Below are 21465 nucleotides of genomic sequence, written 5' to 3' on the forward strand. Positions count from 1 at the left end.
TTTTTTAATGGTTTGATGGATTCTCCTCCCAAATGGAAGTTCTTTGGCCCCATTTTATTAATAGTATGAGGTGAACCTATAACAAGTAGTTCCGTTTTTAATTTGTTCAATGCTAGTTTATTATGGACCATCCAGGTCCAGAGTGAAAGCTCTATAAATGGCCAATTCATCTTCACTATTACAGCCAGTAAGCGGGATGACACATTGCGTGTCATCCGCATAATTGGTAAAAATGATATTCTCATAGTCGAGCATTGCAAACAAGGGGGCTGTGAATATGTTGTAAAAACAGGGAGATGTACAAGCACCCTGTGGAACACCACATGTTGTTACAATAGGTTCTGATTCCGCACCGCCACAAAAGACTCTACTGTCTCGGTTATTAAGGAATGATGGTACCCATTTGCAGGCCAGGGGTGAGAAATTAGCCACTTCACACAACCTGGTGGCCATGACATCATGGTTCACCAGGTCAAAGGCTGCGGAAAGGTCGAGCAGCATAAGCAAGGATGCTTCCTTATTATCCATACGGGCCATTAATTTGGATTTGAGTTCTAGTAACGCAGTCTCAGTACCGTATCCAAGCCGAAATCCAGACTGGTGGTTATTTAAGATAGGATAGGCCTTTAAACGTTCTGCAATTTGTATATAAGCTACATGGTCGAGGATCTTAAGCAGGAATGCTGTGTTAGTAATGAGTCTATAGTTGCTTCAACTTTAATAAAGTATCCATTTTAGAAGTTGAAAAAGTTATCCTGGGCCTCAAACCTTCTAATTGCCACGGTGACCTGTGCCCAGCCCTAATCATAAAAGACGCTGCACGCAACCTCTCACCTTTCATCTCCAAACTCATAAATGCCTCCTTCTCCCCCGGCACCATACCCAATAATTTGAAACAGTCTTGGGTTATCCCATTACTTAAAAAACAAACCCTCGACCCGTCCATACCCACCAACTATCGCCCCATTACCACAGTCCTGTTCCTGCTTAAAATTCTAGACAAGGTGGCTTACCTCCAAATCCAACAATTTCTGGAATGTAACCACCTATTAGGTGTATGTCATTCAGGCTTCAGACCACAACATGGAACTGAAACAGCGCTAATAGACCTTAAGGCACAGATCGATGCGCTGAAAGCCGATGGTAAGGCAGAACTATTGCTACTACTTGATAGCTCAGCGGAGTTTGACCTAGTAGACCACAAGAACCTGTGTAACCACTTGGATTCTGCCGCCCATTTCTCACAAGAAGCGATAGGATGGATCCAATCCTTCTTGAACAATAGAACAATGTGTGTCTTATCATCCATAGCAACTGCCTACCCCATACCCATCACTTGTGGTGTGCGCCAGGGATCCTGCGTGTTCCCTACTCTATACAACATTTTCACAAAGCCCCTTTTTGATGATCTAGACGGCCTGGGTATCACCTACATGAACTAGATTGATGATACCAAGAACCTCATCCCGTTGACCGGCAACTACGAAAAGGATTTGGTCTTCGTGAATAGAGTATACCTCATCATCCAGGCTTGGATGGCCTCTCACGGTCTATGCCTGAATGATGACAAGACGGAACTCCTCATCCTGGGCACCCCTGCAAATCTTTACAAATTAGGCCATTATTACTCCAACTTCATAATAGATGATAATAACATCACAGTAGCCAAGGAAGTCAAAACCCTTGGCTTCTACTTAGACTCTACGCTAAGTTTTAAAAAGCAAATCAACTCCATGTGCTCATCAACAGCTTACACATGCAAGCTAATTAGAGCAGCTAAGCCCTTCCTCTCCTCTAACAACTGCATTACATTGGCAAGAGCCCTTGTTTTGTCCAAACTGGATTGTTGTAATGCCCTATATATTTAGGGAGTAAGAAATACATTACCAATAAGATGCAGATTTTACAAAACAACGACCTAAGAGCTGCCCTATGTATTCCTAAGAAAGCCCATATTTCTGACCACAGAAGATCTAATAACTGGCTGTCCACCAATGATAAAATCTTACTCAAAACAGTGTCCCTTACACAAAAACGCCTCCACCAAGCTGTCCCAAAATATCTCAGAGACAGATTTACGAGACAATCCACCAACAGTCCTACAAGAACTGCTAACGCTAACCATCTAACATTACCCAGATTTAAACGCACAAAGACTGGTGGGAGTGGCTTCCCGGTTAAAGTTGCCCAATATTGGAACTCCCTCCCTCCGCCCCTGAGGGCTGACTTACCTTACTCTCGCTTTAGGTCCAACGTCATCTGCTGGATCAAGGAAAATGACATCTAACCTCCCTATATATATATATATATATACACTGTAACTCTTGCTCCTCTTGCACATACTGTATATACTGTCTTCTGTTTTTGTTTATATTGTAACTGGCCAGTTTCATGCGTATTTTGAACAAATGGCCCTTCTTATAATTGACTGTATATAATGTATGATACTGTACAGCAATGTAACCCAAGCTGAACAACCCTCGTGATGCCTATTGCGCCCTGATACCCCCGGGTCTGGTGCACTTTACAAATATTAAAACAAACATAACAAAACAAAAATACCCTGTAATCTAAAATTCCACGTTGGCATTGAAACACTTTACCTAAAAATTCTCAAAAGATTTTGTCTAAAAATACATAACATTGTGCATTTTAAACCATGCACACAACTGTCAACAAGCACCCAAACTGTAGGAAAATGTACTCAACCCTTTCTTACAGCAATTATGCTTCCCTTTTTCAAAAAGGAATATCTCTGAAAAACTGCACCAAATCTGGATCGAGTTCCTGAAGTACAGTCGAATAACTGTTTCCTGCTTTATCCAGAACATTGCTGCATGCGAAACAAAAATAGGTCGCCGACTGTATTTCTTCATCCGCCAACACCACAGAATTGGAACAATACAGTACTGTGAACAGTACCTCGGTGGAAGCTCGCTAACTTGTGTGAGTGTGAGGAGGCCTCCCTTCCTCAGCCTCATCAGCCCTTTTGGCTAATCTCTTGCCGAAGACCGCGTTCTCCTGGGGACCCAACCTCTTCACCGGTCACACAGTTCCTGCATCAGACTCGATGAAACTAGCGTGGTTTCTCGCAGCTTCAAGAATGATCTCCAGAGCACTCGATTTCTTAATTAGTCGAGCCACATCTTGATCGGGCACAGTGGCAGTATTTCCATTTGCCGTGATTTGCTTTCCTCTCAGAATGAAGGTCTTGAAGGTACTTCTTTTCAGATCGGATCCATCGTAACGTTGACGCTTTACACGGATGAGCTTTTCCTTTGCTTTCTTTAATCCTTGACTTCCGTAAGACGTGAAGAAAACAGCTGCTACCAATTGGGACAACGCGCACGCAGCGCCGCCATTACTTTGGGAGACATGCGAACTATCGCTCACCAACTCCTGAGGTACAGTTATAACGTTGTCACACCGAGCTCAGCTACGGTTTGAAAAGGGCTCTTTAGACCAACCGTCACTCTCTGCCCATAGTACGATCAACTGTCATATACAGACAAAACTGTCCACGCCAGACGCTTCAGACAGCTCATGTTTATCTCTTTAGATAAGCGATTACTCTTAGGTTCAGTGCATATCTTCAAATTCCTGCTTTTAATGCCCGGTCTTTAACTACCGTGTCTATTAAACTGCTGCAGTCGTCGCTGCATTCGAGGTGACTCGGGCTCCCTGTCTCGAATCCAAACGGCTGGCAGTCACAATTATTCATACACAAATGCCCCGATCAATGAACGGTCCCTGGGGCGCCCTGCTATGTCCCCATTCGTACTGCCAATGTACGCTTTCATTCTGTAATTGACCTTTACAAGAGCGGGACCTCTGATTCTTCCAGCCTCTGCTCCTTCGGATTGGTAATGGACGCTGTTACCGTGGCCCTCGATCGGGGCCCTGGGAGAGGGGCCTTACTGCCCATTATAGCACCCATCCATTCACAGAGACACTACAACACATTATCATACACAGTATTTTTTCTAACATAAACAGAATTGTTCGATCCAGTGTGGTTCTTCACAAAAATCATCTGTAAGGAAGGTTGTTACAAAAAAAGGAGAAGCAGCAGGAAAAAGGGAAAGAGAGAGAGAGAAAGAGAAAGTAAAGGGTATGGGGAAGTGCAAGAGTTCACTTCCTGTGCGAATGTAATGCATAGCAGCATTTTGGGCACTTTTTTAAAGATAACCGGGTTCTTATACTGAATTGTAAGATAGTTATTGGTAATCTCTAGGCTTGAACATGGACAAGTTAATGTTAAGTTTCTTACTCTGTTTGGGTTGCTTTGCGTAAAGCTGAGAAACGTACCCAGTAACAAAGTTCCTTCACTTTAACTGCGAGGGCACTGGCATAAAAAACCTGATATGGTCTGTTCTATATGGGGTCTGACCACTGGCAAACACACTGTTTTACTCGCCAGGGAACACCTGCAGAAGGGATGGCATTGCTGGCATGTATGTTGCCATGCCGGCCGTTTCCTCAATCAGGGGTGGCGCAATCTGGTGGTGGACGACTTATGGCCTTTGGATGGGCACACAGTCCTGTTTCCATCCATAAGGAGAAGGGACACACAACCACAATGAGGTAAGGTGATCAATTGCACCTTTCTCCCATGTCCGCATAATCAATGTGTAATTCGCAGAGTGACCCAGTAGGACAGGGCAAGATACCTCTGATAGTCCTTAATGTCAATCCTGTTTTGTAACTTTGGCATGTGGTGCAGTGTATAACCATGTTGGTCAAGCTTTCCTGGAGCTTGGGGACAAACCGGTCCTCCTGTATGTCTGCTGCAATGTGCTGTTTAGAAACGTGGGATGGGTGGTGCAACTGGTCAAATGCGAATAGTAATAGCTCATGTGGCATCACTGCTTTTCCAGAAGTTTCTTGCCTCCATAACAAATCTGTCGGCTGTTTACACCCTCTTTTGGTACAGAGCTCTTTCTCCTCTTGTGTTGAATGGCCCTGTAACTCAATAATTTGCGCGAGTGGCACGGCAGTGTAAGGTAATGGTGACTGATGAGTGCTGGGTGTTAACACAGGGTATTCCGATATTTGGGGTACTGGGAGGTATGTTGCAATTTTTGCCACCGCATCATTTCTATGGGCGGCGCATTTGATGATCTCCACTACAGACGGGTGTGTCAGTGCATGGATCTGTTTATCTAGCAGCGTGGCATGCTGTACGGGAGACCCGTTGTTACGCGCACCTGGCTCCCACATGGGCGTCGGTCGGACCCGGACTGCTGCGGCCTCCACCCACGTGATGCGTAGTGCAGCGATGACTGACTGGATCTGCCCTCCTAATCTAGCACCCCCACTGTCCTCCCCACTAATCACCTCTGAAGCGCCCTCTCACCAATCTCACCTTATATTCTTGAAGGATGAGCCCTCCATCCTGCGAAGCACGCAGGGGCGCGTTGATGACAAGTTACTTCACTGGCCTGAAGATATTGGAAGAGTTGTAGACGAATCCTGACTCCAAAAGATCCTGGCGAAGAGCCGTAAGTATATAGTTCGTAAGAGTTCAAAATGTCTGGAATTCACTCCTGTCCAATTCCTCTTTTATCTTGCAGCTTTGACCCAAAAAGAAGATTGACAGCTGAAAGCGCTCCGGTAAAAGTCTGTGTTACCCAACACTGTCCGGTAAATAATGCCAAGGGTTAAACTTGCTGCTTTCTCCTTATCTTACAGGTGCGGCATAAGAAGATGTGGCGTGCTGATGAATTATGCCTCCGGCGGTAAAATCAGGTAACCATATGGCAGCTAAAGAGATTGTCTCTGTCTGTTCTCTCTGCTCACCTTGTTGTTTCTAGTCCCCCATAGGTGCCGGGATTCGGTGATGTAAAGATGGAGACAGCGCCGGATTGAAGAGAAGCTGCGTGGAACGGTGAGTTTGGCGCGGCACTGCTGCTGGCGATGCGACGCGTTTAAAACAAAGTCTTTCCTCTGGTTTGAAGATGCGATGAATCCGGAATCAGGTAAGAAATCAGGTAATACTCTTGTTCTAACCTTTGCTTCTTTCCTTCTTTCTAGGTGCTCCAGGTTCGAGGCGGGCGTGGCAGAAGGCTGGATGCTGCTGCTGGCACGGTGAGCGTTACGCTGCTGGATGCAGAATAACGCGAAGCGTGTGCTGCTCTTCGGGCGTGGTTTAAATAGCTTCCAAAGTAGTCCCAGATAGGTATTCCTCCCCGACCACACCCGAGTAACAAAATAGTCCCTAAGGTAAAGTAGTCCCTTCCAGGACTCACATGGGCTTGGATCTTCTTGCAGCATGGTCTGCATCAGGTAAGTGTGCACCTATGAGCCTGGCGCCTATGGCGCCAGGACTGATGTCCCATTTGAGCCTGGCGCCATAGGACTGAACCCAGACAGCCCCTAGCAGGGGTTGCTGGGTTTTATCAAGGCGACATGATGCCTGCTCCCGGGGCTGATGGACGTGATCTGGATGCCCAGGGGTATGCATCATGACACCCGTCAGCTCTCCTGAACCCTCTCCTCTTCCACCATGCAATTCCCCCCGTGTACTGTGGTGGTGATGTAAGCAGAGTCAGAATAGATGGTCACATGGTACCCCTGGGAAGATTGTAGCACTTCAATCAGCGCTATGAGCTCTGAAGCTTGCGCTGAAAAATGCTTTTGTTACCTTTTCTGCACTAATGTTTCATACTCTGCATCCACTAAGCAGACCACTGCCGCACCAGTGTGTCGCAATCCCGTGTCCTAGTCAATTGTAGCTGACCCGTCAACAAAGAGGACCCCCTTCCCCACTCGAGTGGCATGTCATGTGCTTTTGAAATGTCATCTTCCTCTCCCTCTTAAGTTACACAGTCATGATTGGCCAAGTTCTCATCTGAGCACACCTCTGTCAGAAAAGTTGCTGGATTTACTGTTTTACATCGAACAATGTGAATGTTTGCGCTTGATAAAATTACTTCATAGGCAGATGTTCGCTGTGTGGTCAGAGTGGATTATGACGACTCTAGGATTGCAAAAACTGCATGCTCGACATAGCATCTCATGACAATAGTAGAACTCTTTCAAATGGCAAACGCAGCAGCAGGGAGTGACTGGTCGCATATAAACTGACCCTGCATCACAAAATGTTCCATACCACTGTACCAGGACAGTGGCTTGTGGCCCATAGTGCTTTTTCGTGTCAGAACTGCCGTCATTAGTTGTCCATTAGAGTGGAAAAATAAGTAGAACTGATGCGTGTAATCTGTGGTCGCTAGTATTGGCACTGTTGATATGGCCTCCTTGAGACCATTAAAGTTTTTAAGCATGTCCTCTGTCCACACTATCCTGTTTTCCCCCTTCTGTGCTTCATTGAGGGCCTGGAGGAGGGGTATGATGTATTCTGCATAATCAAGTATCCAAACCCTGCAATAGATGCAGATACCCAGAAATGTCTGCATTTCTTTCATGTTGTGGGCAGCAGGGTTGTGCACACAGAGCCTGCGCGATCAGTGATGATTGTTTGCCGTTCAGAGATCAGTGGTAATGTCTCACCTGGGGTAGCACGGCGCCTGGCTTGAGTGTTATTTGCACTGGGATCACTCACTGTAGTAGTCCCATGTCATGGGCATTTGTTATCCAGAGCCTTTCAGGGTCTTGCTCTACATCTGTGACCGTGAAGGGGGCGGGGCTACAAGAGCGATCAAGGGGCATTGTACTTTTCGATACTGTACCATAATTTCACAAGGGATGGAAATTGCTAGCACAATCTCAACATCTTCTAGTCGGTCCTCAAACAAGTCTGAGTCAGTTACCTCTCTGAGTGCCACTGTAGGGTCAATACATAACACTGTGTGAAATTTGCACCCGTCTGAATCTGTTCCAATTACATCAACCCTCTCAGCTGACACCACCATACCCTGTAATTCCAGAGGGAATATTGTTCCCCCTACCAATTCGGGAGTTACCAATAGCTGGAAAATGAAGTCAGATGGCACTCGCCAGCAGGTTTTACCAATTCGGGGCATGGCCTTAAGAAGCACTGTTATGTCATTCACGAACATGGCCGGGTCCATGGGAATAACGCAAACCACAGCCTCCCCTCCCCGTGCATAGATGATAATCATTGCTCATATGTCACACATACCTTGGGTGACACACACTACCCCACTATCTGTGAAGGAGATGGTCATGTTCATGGGGGAGCTCTCAGAGTACAATAGGGGTGCATACATCAACTTCCCACCTATTTTGATATCCACTTCTTTTGCATAGGGCACCATCACGACAGTCCCAGAGAAGCCCTGCATGTCAATAGTGGGAAGCCTCCCTCTCTGATGCATGATTTAGTGGAACCTGTGTCAACTATGAAGATGAATTGCTTGTTACTTATCTCAGTGCCCACCAAGGGTTTCTTGTCAGGGTGGACTGTCATGGACAGGACTGGGCATGCAAGTATTCTTCGTGGGCTGTCCTAGTCAGGATATGTGTTTGTACCTGGGAATTTTAAAGGGTTGGTCCCCATCACGCTCACCCCAACAAAGAGTTCGGCACCGTCTTAGCTGTTGGCATGCTACTCCCACACATGGCATTCTGTTGGGGTTCTGTTGCATCAGTGGGTTGCATACTTGTGCGCCCGTGGGTTGCAGTGGAAGTTGGGTGTAAGCTTGGTGTATTTCATAGGGTATAAAGGTTGCCCGTCGGGTCTGCATCTGTTGCTGGTGCTGCGGCGGTGGGTGTCAATTGGTATAGGAAATGTACCCTGCTCCTTCCCTACTCATACATTCTCTCAAAAAATGTCCCTCCTTCGCACAGTTCCAACATTGTGAGGCACCCATGCCTGTGCCCCGAGGCTGCATACCTACAAATCGTCCCCTTCCCCCCAGGAAAGTGCCCCTACCCCACTGTTGACATCTTTGATGCCACTCTGGGTAGGGGTACTGAGGTCCGCCTCCCCGCTTCCTCCTCACACTCTTTAATTCCCTTACAGTGGTGTATTATTATTGTTTGAATCTCTGCCCACCCCTTCACTTCAATGCTCACTATTTTGTCAAGCACCTTCTGCACTTCCTTCGGTAAGCCACTTTTAATGACAAAATAGAAAAGAGGAACCGATCTGTCCCAGTTGTTCCCCTTCTCTACCCGCCAGATCTCCTGAACCTTAATAATGCATTGCGTGGGGTCTACATCGTCCCCAATAGTAAAAGGCATGATAGACTGTAAATTTGGTGTAACTGGGTACGTTCGCCGCAGAGTGTCCCATACCTGCGCCCTGGTATTATTGAAAGGTGCACAATCATGTGCATCATCATCCAATTTCACTCCCGGATACCCTGCGTTCACCCACACATCTCCGGCCTGATGCCCCACAACTGCAACTAGTAAGATCTTCATGTCCCCCACTGTTAAGGGAATCCCTGCCATTTGCTTCTCAAATGTGTAAATCCATTTTCCGGCCCCAGAAGTAAGGGGCAGGAGCAACTTTATACATTTGCTCCCAAGGCGCGTAATGTGTTCTCCCTAGCCCTCTGTGCAATAACAGCGTCTCAGTACCCATACTCTTTCCTTCCTTACATACTGCACTCCTTTTTTCCTTGCCACTGCCACTCAGCCATTTCTGTTTCTCATTCGCGGTCCTCACAAACTCTCCACCTGTTGTGGGACCTCTGGTGCTTGCTGCTGATCCTCTGCATGATCCTCCATCTCGTCAACTGTGTCCCACTCATCATCCCTCAGCTCCCTGTCTGTACCTCTGTCGGAACTCACTGTCCCATACCCTGAACTTTTCGCTCGCCCTTCACCACCTCCCTCCTTTTCAATATGCACATCTTTTATGGCCGTACTAGACAAAACAAGATTTCCCCTGCTCTCCATTCGTCCAACCCACCCCTATTTCTTCCCTCTTGACACTCTCAATTGAGTCAATTCTACCCATGTTTCTGAACCTTACAGTCTTAGGGCGAGATAGCACTTGGAGTCCATATGTAAGGTGGTGGGGCAGTCACTGGGTTGGGCACATACGTCGATTTTGTGTACCCCGTTGCTCGGCACGTGGTGAGTGAATAAAGCCCTGTGTGAGGTGGTCCAGTCCCATTCCCCTGTACGACTGCCGCCACTGCATCTACTGTACTGTCTCCCCTGTTATGACATACCACCTATTGGTGGTTTACCGCCCGCCTGGCCCCATAGGCAATTTCCTTGAAGGTTTTCCCGATTTAATAGCTCAACTTCAATTGCAATATACCCATCTGATTGTTTTAGGCGGTTTTAATATTAAATTTAACCAACCTAGGCTGCCTATATCCAACCAATTTTTTGATAGCCTGCACAATCTCGACCTTCACCAGTTTGTCAATATCCCTACACACAAATTAGGCACCATGCTTGATTTGATTTTTGCTAACAAAACACTTTTGACTCTACAGGCCATTGACCCCTTTTTCTGGTTTAATCACTTACTAGTGTCCTGTCTATTGGAAGCACCTGGGTGCCAACCAAAGATCTTTATTGCCAAAATTTGGAGGCGCTCATGGCGGTCCATTGATACTCAGAGCATGGCATCCTTAATCAAGGCCAAATGCAGGGCGTTTCCTGCAGTCTCTCTTTCCTCTTTTTCCTAGGCCTTAATAGAAGTCGCTAATATGGTAGCTCCTCCGTGCCTGATCCAAGCGTGCAGTTTACTTTCAGAACCCTGGTTCTCTGATCACCTTAAATCCATACGACTCAAATTAAGACAGGCCGAAAGACAATGGCGCAAAGCCTATGACCCTACCCAAAGGAAGATATATAAAGCATGCTCTACTGAATACTCAGCTGCCATTAAAACAGCCAAAGCGGCATATATTGCCACAACAATCAAATCACCTCTTAGTCAATCTAAAGCTCTTTTTGCAGCAGTGAACTCAGTGGCCTCGACTGTAAAACGGACTTCTAAGGTCAACCCCACTCAGGAACTTTGAGGATCTATCTAAGTATGTTATCACAAAAATGAATACTATCTGTCAGAACATCGCTGCGTCACTTGCTACTTCCACGTCTATGGATAAACACAATCTCCCTGTTGAGAGCTCTGCTCAACTGTCAGGCTGGTCTGTTTTCCCTAAATTCTCGGAAGAATTTGTTATGAATGCTATCTCTAAAATTAAATCCTGTTCTCCTTCAGATGCTATCCCGCTTATGGTGATGAAACAGATTGCCCCAGCCCTTCTTACGGAAATTACGACAGCCATTAACAATTCTTGTCAATCTGGACTGGTCCCTCAAGAACTTAAGGCTGCTAGAGTGATCCCCATCTTGAAGAAACCCTCCCTTGACCCGGCTACCCTATCTAATTTCCGCCCTACTCCCTCCTCCCTTTTCTGTCTAAACTGTTCGAATCACTGGTGTGTCCCCTACTTTCTACTTTTCTTGAATCTTCTTGCCTGCTTGACTCTGGGTTCCGTCCAGGTAGGGGCACATAGAGTGTTCTGGTCGCCATCCAGGACGACATGGCCAGGCTGGTGGACGCAGGTGGAGTGGGTGCTCTAATTCTGTTGCATCTATCTGCAACTTTCGACACTGTCGACCACCCATAATGCCGTCTCACCTTGGCCAGTTGGGAATATCTGGTCAGGTACTGGCCTGGTTTACCTCTTCCCTGGCGGATCGCACCTAGACTCTCTCTATGCCCCCTTTTTCCTCTGCCGCCTTAACTGTGGAGTCCCGCAGGGCTCCTGCTTGTCACTGATTCTGTTTAACATCTATATTTGGGCCCTTGTGTGTCTCATTCGCTCGTACTACTACGCTCAGGTGCTACTCGTGCGCAGACGACACTCAGATCCTGATCCGTTTAGATCTTGAACAGGCTGAGGTGTCATCCTGCCTGCGGCGGTGCCTGGCGGCCGTAGGAGAGTGGATGGACCATAATTGGCTCAAATTGAACAACGACACGACGGAGGTTATGGTGGTAGGCTGCCCCCCGAACTCCACACTCTGGGTGTCTTCCTTCTGGCCGCTTTCATTGGGTCCCCTTCCTACTCCGGTGGACAAGGTAAAAAACCTAGGGCTAGTCTTATATGCTTCTCTGTCTATGGAGAAGCAAGTGACTGTTGTGTGCCAAGCCGGTCACTTCCAATTGAAAACATTAAAAAAAGGTGCTCCTGATGATTCCTGATCCCCTTTGCCCCCGGTGGTGGCAGGCATGGTGATCTTGCGGATAGACTACTGTAATTCCCTTTATCTGGCACATCCTAAGGGAATAATTTACCAGCTTCAAAGCTTTCAGAACCTAGCCGCTCGTGTGGCCACTGGCTCCTCTTATAGAGCCCATATATCCCCAGTCCTAAGGTTCCCTGCATTGACTGCTGGTGACTCAACGAGTCAACTTCAAGGTACTGTGTATTGTCCATCGTGCCAAAGGGCAGAATATCTAAAGGTGAAATGCACGCCCTATACCCCTACTCGGTCACTGCGCTGCGCCTCCGCCGACATGCTGATAGTCCACAGATATAAACGTGTTCGGATTGGAGGGCGTGCCTTTTCGGTGGCAGCTGCAGGGCTGTGAAATAAACTCCCCCTGACCATCAAGAAAATCTCAAACCATCTAGCCTTTAGAAAGGCTGTCAAAACCTTTCTTTTTTAGACTACTGGCCTCTGACCTAGTTTTCCTCCCTTTAGCACCATGATGTCCTCGGGTGACCATGCGCTTTACAAATGTACCTAACATAACATATGGGGCAGCCTTTTCAACATTCTGAGCACCGCCCCCATCAGGGTCTGCCACATCCTGTATCATCTTCCACAAGTCCAGTATCTCCGGTCTCTATTGCAATTGTTTGCCTTTATATGTAGCAGGTAAATTGTGGTCATGTGTTCTAATGTACCTCTATTGTGGGTGCCCTGCTATGGCCAGGAGCGGGGCATCCACTCTGGTGTCTATACCACCCACGGTTTGATATTTCTCGATTTTGCCCCTCTATAATAGCAATGCACTGTAACTCTTTTCATCTCAAAATTAGCACGCTCAAACCCCCCAACCTTTATAATTACATGCGGCCCACACTTTTGTCACCAAAGTCACTACCGGTCCACTGTCCCCTCCTCCCCATCGACCCTATCAACTTCCCCCTGCCCCCTATTTCCATACCCACACACACGCTGCCACACTACACGCTCTAGGAACACATTCAACACTGGCCCACCTCTGGCCTCTGCCTCTTTTACAAAGAATCGTAATACACTAAAACAACAAACTAAAATAACCAGCTGAGGTAACAAACACTACTTCCACGGAGCCCACTAATTATATGGAACTCCTAATTATTCCTTTATCTCATTGTCACAAAGTAAATGGTGCCATCATCTTCCTTCACTCCGAAAGGTTCCCTACACTCCGAAAGGTTCCCTGTTCTGTCAAACAAAGGTAGGTCTGCATCTACTAAACATCCGTCCCGGTATAGTGTCTGCTGCAGAGAAGTTTTGTTTCCTGAACTTATATCATTGTTTCTTTTTATTGTTCAAATATCTGCAACATTGAAATTTGAACAAGTTATGTTTCTATGTTGGACCAGAAAAAATTTAAAAGATCAAAATACGTCAAGTACTTTTTGTAACATTGTGACATTGGTATAAGGACGCTGGACATAAATATTGTGAACACAATAAATAGTAATAGCTTGTAATAGCGCTTAAATGTGAAAATGCCACAGGCCACTACAAGATGGCTGCCCTTCTAGATGGACGTGAGAGGTTAAAGATGGTGTTTAGAACATGTGACTAGTACGAAATAATCACATGTAATATAGACTATAAAAAGACTTCCCTAGAACAATGTTATACGTTCGGGAAACGAAACTTCTCTGCGGCAGACACTCTACCGGGACGGATGTTTAGTAGATTCAGACCTTGCTTTCTTTGACAGAAAGAAAAGCCTCCAGTAATTAAATGCATCTGAGATCCTAGGATAACGGGTCGGAGTAGGCTAACTGTATAGTAGTTGGCCTGTTTTATCACCAGATGGAATTATTGATGCTGGAGTATGCACTATCTAGCATATCTGTTCCAAATTCAGTTTGTTGACTAAATAGAAAGGGGATAGTAACCCTTGGCATTTTTCCTTTCATAAAATCATGGGGCACTCAGAGCACAGCTTCTACTTTCCTCCCAACAGTGATTGCGTGAGAGGAAACGGAACAGTCACGCTAACGGGTCAGACGAACAAGCTTTCTTACTGGAATTATGAAAAGTAAGTTTAATCTTGCTGCCTGTGAAAATCTGGCAGAATAGAGAAGTAATTCTACCGCTAAGAAACAATTGAATAAAGAAATACATAACTGAATGGCCATCAAAGCGATGATAAGTAAAACAATGTCCTTATCCATATGTCGGGACAAGTTTTTGTCTTTTCCCGCAAACCTTTTCTAACTAACCTAGTTTTTGCAAACTATCTTGTCTGGCTTGAGTGTGACCCGTGCTTGGTGTGTTTGTCACCCCTTCTCCTCTCACAGCTTAAAGAACAAAACCACTGTTTAAAAGGAAGTGTAACCTGTGTGCAACAAAACTGGGCCTTTTTTTAGATTTCCCTTAAGAATATCACGGAATCATTTAAGGTAACAATATGAGGAAAATGTACTATTTGTCTAAATATGGAACAACATTTCTTTTGAAGATCCAGGCAATTTATGGCCTACCAAATGAAATGGTGGTGGCAAAAACAGATTAAGTTTATTAATAATATAGAGGCTACAATAACCTCTGAAAACCTTAAAATGAATATAAAGGTTCAGATGTCCGTGTGTTATAGAAAAGTTTAGACTGGTGTTGCCATTGAGTGCATGTTATGGTAATATGTTTTTTTTGTGTTGAAAAATAAATCACGCCATGAACCACAAAGTTGTGACATTTTGTTTTTACTGTTATTTGTAGTGCAATCAAACCTATACCCTAGGGGTATAGACAACAAATGCAATAACACATGAAATAATTTTGTCCTGAAGAAGACCAGTCGAAGAATCTGGAAAAAACTCTAGAGATATTTGTCTCATTAAAAAAATGTGGCCAAAACATGTCGACGATCTTGTAAGACTGGTATCAAAAAGTCTTGTGTAGCTTGATGAAACAGGAATTGATGATGGGTTTTTGAGAAGGAAAGATGTATTTAACGGTGTTAGATTAAAACAACAGACAATAGAGAAAATTCACAACTTTTTCTGACTTTTTCTGTTTTTTTCTACCCCATTAAAAGGTTTTTTATCTTTTGATTGCCTTTTCTTAAACTGCGACCTTTTCTATAATTGTGAAATGTGATGTTATTTTGGCGAGGCATGGCAGCATAGTGATTTGACAGTAGTTTTCGGGGAGTTTGGGGTTCGGGATGTTTGTTTCTGAGTTATGTTTCGGCATCACATGTGCTGCTTTTCCAAAATGAACTAACAACACAAACATTTTTTTTCATTTTTTAAGAAAAGTTTACCTACCCATCCAGTGTAGTCCATCATCTCTACCTGTGGGTTAATAGATGTGATAATGTCTCAGAAACAAAAACAGTATATCTAGCCTTGATAGGAGGTTGGTGATATTTTAGCAAATGTGCCACGTGTGACCCGTTAGTTTAGAAGACACTTTTTTTAAGCACACATGTTGCTTTTGAAATCTCCTGCATAAGCTCACACTTGCTAAATACATGTGTTAGGATGTTCAGTTAAGGTTAAATATGGTCAGTTAATGTGTACTGCCGGTGTGTCCAGGTGTCGAATTCAGAATCAGTTTTGAAAAGTGAGCTGACCAATAAGGTCTCACACTGAAATGTACAAGTTAAAAAAATTCAATCTCTATGTATGGAGGCTACATACATATGGGGGGACCCTCCATCTACACCACCAGTGGGTTCTGAGATGTACTAATGCTACCAGGAACACAAAAACTATGATTAGCCTTGACATGAGAATTATTGACATTTTGGCAAAATGCAATACATGACCCATTTGCCAAGTCACCTTTTTCAAAAAGCTATATTGGTTGCAAATCTCCTACATGAATTCATGAATTCACAGATGCTACATATATTAAATAATCCCTGATGGATTACCAGGTCAGGTATTGGCCCAGGGCACAGTTACAGGCCCGAACAAATCCCATTCTTGGGTGTGTAAGAATCACATGTGATGGTCTCTGAAAGAATACACCCCCAATATTATTTTCTAAACAAAGTTGGGTTCAAATGAACAGGGGTCTCCTACACCATAAACAAAACAATACCTGTTGTGTGAAGCAGGGGAGCTAATAAGAGGGATTAGGATGCAGAAGAGGAAGCAGGATGAGGAAGTTTAAACTTGAACAAAGAAGGGCGACTCTGATGAGGTAAGAGGAAGGGGAGAAGGACAAGGAAGGGAAATAAGGAATAGGAGAAGGGATTAGGATGAGGAAGGGAGCATGGGATGTGAATGGGGAAGAGGGACTAGTATGAAGGACTAGAGCGAGAGATTAGAAAAAGTAAGAGGGAAGAGGAAGACCAACTAGGACAAGGGTGAAAGAGTAGAATGGGGAAGAGTTACTAGAATGAGTAGGAGAGGGAGGAGAACAAGGAAGAAGAAGAGGTGGAAGAAACACTATGGGGAGGAGAGGCTAGGAATAGGGACTGGAACAAGGAAGAGAACAGAGACTAGGAAGAGGAACAAGGGAAAGGTCTAGGGTGCAGGCCTTGGGCGAGGAGGAGGGATGAGGAAGAGGGACTAGGACAAGGAACTTGCAGTGGAAAAGGGATGAGAAGAGGGATTCGTGTAAGGAAGAGGGAATAGGAATGAGGGACTAGGTTGATGATGAAAAAGAGGGATTCGTTTGAGAAAGAGAGATTTGAATGAAGGACTAGTATGTGGGATTTAGAAGAGGGACTAGGCTGAGGAAAAGGCACTGAAACAAGTAAGAGGGAATAGCACAAGGGACTGAAAGGAGGGACTAGTAGGAGAGACTAGAATAAGTAAGAGAAGGAGGAAGAATAACTACGATTATGGGCAAGGAAGTGGGACTATATTGAAGATGTGGGATGTGAAACAAAGACTGAAGAGGGGGAGGAATAGGACAATGGCTGGAACATATCAGAGGGACGAGGAAGAGGAAGAGTGAGTAGAAAGTGGGAGTAGAAAGTGGAATTATGAAGATGTACTAATATGAAGGATCAGGACAAAGGGCTAGTATGAGAAGGAGGGACTATGATACAGATGAGGAAGTGGGATTAGGAATTGGGATTATTTCTAGGAAGAGAAACTAGGACAAGGAAATAGAACTAGGAGACAAGAAGGGGGATAAGGATGGGGAAGAGGGACAAGACAGAGGAAGATGCATTAGAATGATGAAGCGAGAGAGGGCGATGAATTAGGGGGTACTAGGTTGAGGGATACAGAATAGAATGTGCGCCTATAATGAGGAAGGTAGAGGAGAATGAGGAAGAGGGAGTAGGAAGAAGAAAGAGCTACAACGGAAAAGGAAGTGGAAAAGCAACTACGTCAAGGGACTAGGTGGAGGAATTAGAATGGGAAAAAGAAACACAAATGAGCAAGAGTGACTAGGATAAGGCAGCTGGAAGAGGGACTAAGGAGAGGAAGACAGAATGAGATGGGCAAGATGGCGAAGGACAAGGAACAGGAGGTAGGATGAGGAAGAGGAACAAGAGATGAAAAAGAATGAAAAATGAAGAAGGAAGAGGAAGTGGAAGTTATACTAGGTCAAGTAACATGGATGAGGAACTAGGAAGAGGAACAGTATTCAGAAGATAGATAGGGGATTAGAAAGAAGGATGAAGAAGAGGGACCAGGGCAAGGCTGAGGGGCTAGAACAATGAAGAGCAATTAGGAATATGACTAGGTTGAGGTACAGGGAAGAATAATGAGGGATTAAGATGATGGTGAAGGGAAAGAGCATCTAAGACAAGTAAGAGGAAGAGTAACCAGAATAGGAAAAGGGGACAAAAATGATAAAGATGGATTATGACATGGCTATAGGAAAAGGGACTAGGATGAGGAAGCAAGACTGTGATGAAGAGGAGACAATAAAGATTGACTAGGATGATAAAGCGGGAATAGGACAATGGACTAGGATGAGGATGAGGGATTAGGATAAGTAACAAGGAAGAACAAAGAAGTGGGACTTGGATGAGGGACTAGGAACAGGAGCAAGGGTGAGAAATAGGAAGAATGACTAGAATGAGGAGCAAGGATGAGTGAGAGGAGGAGGGGCGAGGAAGAGCAAAGTGACTTGGACAATGAAGAGTAAGAAGGATTAGGATGAGGAAATTGGACTAGACAGAGGCACTAGTTTGAGGAAGTGGTACCAGTAAGAGGAAGAGTGACTAACAAGACGAACTTGGATGAGGAAGAGAATAGGAAACTAAGAAGATGAAAACAGAGTAGGATGAAGGAGAGGGACTAGGTTGAACGGCTAGGAAGGGGAACTAGGAAGAAAGACTAGAATGTTGAGAGGGACTTCAATGAAGAAGAGGAAGAGGGACGAAGAAGAGAGACAGTGACTAGGACTAGTAAAAGTAGGAGGGAGTAGGGCGAAAAAATGAATGTGGGAAGAGTAAGAGAAACCAGCAGTGGGAAAAGGAAGAGGGTGTACAATGAAGAAGTGGAAGAGGTATTGAATTGGGAATTGGGGTGAGGAATTGGGACTTGGATGAGGGACTAGGAAATTGGACGATGAAGATAAAGTGTGATGTTGAAGAAGGACTTGAAAGAGGGATGAGGAAGAGGAGAGAGTAAAAGGGACTAGGTCCATGTCTCAGACTCGATTAAGTTAAGGGCTCTGCTGTTTCCTTCTATTTACTCTTTGTCTGTGCTGAGACATGCCTTTAGAAGGAACAATGGTGAGTGACAGGACAGAAAAATAATGATCTGTGATGCATCTAATGCATGCCAAGAGCATTGCCCGGTGGAATGCCAACTACATATTTTGCTTCTTAAGTTTTCACTTCTCTGTACTCTCTCTCTGGCACAAGGTGGAGCTTAAGCATCACCATATGTGCTAACACCAATAACAAGAAAGCACATTGATATTATGGACCACGATTTTCTTCTCATGCTGACTCTGACCCACTAAATACTTAGCGTCAAATGCCTCTCCCTCCAACCCTTTATCAAATCTTATTAATGTCTTGTTTTTTCTTGATACAGATAGGAGGGAGAAGCCACAATGGAGAAATGGAACGGAAGTGTGGTGACTGAGTTCATTCTTTTGGGACTTTCGGACAAGCCACAGGTGAAGGTAGCTCTCTTTGCGATATTCCTGGTGATATACCTGGTCACTATCAGTGAAAACCTCGTCCTGATCACTGTATGCGTCCACGAGCCTCGTCTTCATTCTCCTATGTACTTCTTCCTCATCAACCTTTCTGTGCTGGATATTCTGTATGCATCTGTTTTTCTCCCAAACATGTTGGTGCACCTCTTGATGGACAGGTGGATCATCAGCTTCTCTGGATGTGCAGTTCAAATCTTCACTTACTTGCTCCTGTCGATTACAGAGAATTTCCTCCTGTCATTCATTGCATTTGATCGCTATGTCGCCATTTGCTTCCCGTTGCATTATTCAAACTTAATGAATGCATCAACGTGCATCAAAATGGTGGCCACCTCTTGGTTGACTGCCCTACTGCTGCCACTCCCAGTGATAGTTATGGCACTGAAATTGCCCTTATGTGATCACAATGTTATTAACCATTTCTTTTGTGAAGCTACGACTCTTGTCAAATTGGCATGTGTGGACACCTTCACCATAGAATTGATGATTATCTTATCTGCAATATTTGCGCTTCTGTTGCCCGTGATCGCCATTCTCATCTCCTACGTCTACATCCTTTCAGCTATCCTGAGAATCCGCTCCGGTGAGGGCAGATCCAAAGCCTTCTCCACTTGTGCCTCCCACCTGATCAATGTTTCCGTAATTTATGGGACTGCGATCTTCATTTATATGAAACCGGTGCCAAAACACTCAGAAAATCAGGAGAAAATGGTTGCTGTGTTTTACACGGTGGGGCCCCCATTGTGGAACCCCATTATCTACAGTCTGAGGAACAAGGAGATGACGACCGGTCTTCAGAACCTCATGAAGAGGAGATTAGTTCATTAGTCAATAATAACGCAATGCACAGAATCACCCCACACAACAACACAATGCTCAGAATGAGGTGTGGGCCAGTTGCAGTGTGTAGCCCAAATCATATGGGTTGTGAAGAATGTTACTGCTACCGAGCAAAAGAGTTCATGACATGAGCCAACTCCACTCAGCGACGGTGTGTGTTGGGCCGGGACAACCTTGATGCAGTTGTGCATATTATAGCAGTAAGACTGCTGTAGTGGGATATAATAATGACGGGATATAATGAATAATCTATGTAAATATGTGCTAGGTTAAGCACTTTGCAAAAACGCACTATAAAAATAGCGAATTATTATAATAATTATTATAATGAGCATTCCAACCCGGAAACCAAGTTGAAGACACACAGGCCTCATCATGAGTTGGGCGTTAAGCCCTAAAAGTGGCTGCCAATACCAATCAAGCCGGTGCAAATTCCGCCGACTGTAAAACAGCCAGCGTTATTACAGCCCGCACTATTTCCGCCACCGCTAATAGCACCAGGGACGCGGCCGGTAGCGTATTAGCACCAATGTTTTGGCGGTGTGCCTTGCTACAGCGCAGTTTCCGCCGGGTGGCTATTGGAGTTACCGCCAGAGTGGGGCGCATGTTCAAGCCAAGTTGTGATTGGCTATCACGCCGCACAACCTGGCAGGAAACGCTAATTCCGCTTACACAGAGATGCGGCCGAACTCTTGATGAGGCCTAAAAGTCTCTATTATTAAAAAGTCAGGATAGGCTGCCATGTTGGGCTTCAAGAGTTTGAGGTCCTGAACATTCAGTAGTTCCGGGATTTCTCTATGGAAAATAGGTTCACGCTCCAAATACAAATCCCTCCAAAGGTGAGCGTCTGTCAAAAAGAAAAGAAACAGTGTTAACATGGCGACCACGTAAACCGAGAGAGATCTCTTTCTAAAGGAAAGGAAATGACTCCTTCTTCATAAGACGGAGCCGAAGGAGGAAGAGCTGACAGTGGCCGGACGGGAAGCTCATTTAGTAACAGTTTGAATTCATTACAAGTAATGTCATTTTTTTGTGCTATAATTTCCCATGTAACTTGTCATACTATGAGTAACTAAAAATGTCATACATGCCAACTTTTTGCCTCAGCAGGGATGAGGAGTTTGTCACAAAGATCAGGAGAATTACATTTTCCCATTGGATTGAATTGGGGTTAGAAATATTTTAGGAGGGAAAAAGTAAATTATATATCCGATTTAAAAAAATTAAATCGGGAGAGTTTGCATGTATGCCAATTTTGGGCACACTCTCTATGCAATTGGAGTAGAAAGAAAGTCAGTGAAGGAGATTTGATGAAGGGCGGGAGGGAGAGGCATTTCACAGGATGTATTTGGTGGGTCGGAGTCAACATGAGAAGGAGGCCCTGGTCCATAATTCGGGTGA

At 44.9% G+C, this 21465-nt stretch overlaps 1 protein-coding gene across 1 annotated transcript; it reads left to right on the forward strand.

Moving 5' to 3' along the window:
- Positions 1 to 19116: 19116 nt before the first annotated feature.
- Positions 19117 to 20052, forward strand: LOC138452744 (olfactory receptor 2B6-like). Its single transcript, XM_069605093.1, has one exon. The coding sequence runs from the start codon at positions 19117 to 19119 to the stop codon at positions 20050 to 20052; it is 936 nt and encodes a 311-aa protein (XP_069461194.1).
- The last annotated feature ends 1413 nt before the right edge of the window (positions 20053 to 21465 follow it).

The sequence above is a fragment of the Ambystoma mexicanum genome, chromosome 4p (assembly GCF_040938575.1).
Source record: "Ambystoma mexicanum isolate Mex_15411 chromosome 4p, UKY_AmexF1_1, whole genome shotgun sequence".
Taxonomy (NCBI): domain Eukaryota; kingdom Metazoa; phylum Chordata; class Amphibia; order Caudata; family Ambystomatidae; genus Ambystoma; species Ambystoma mexicanum.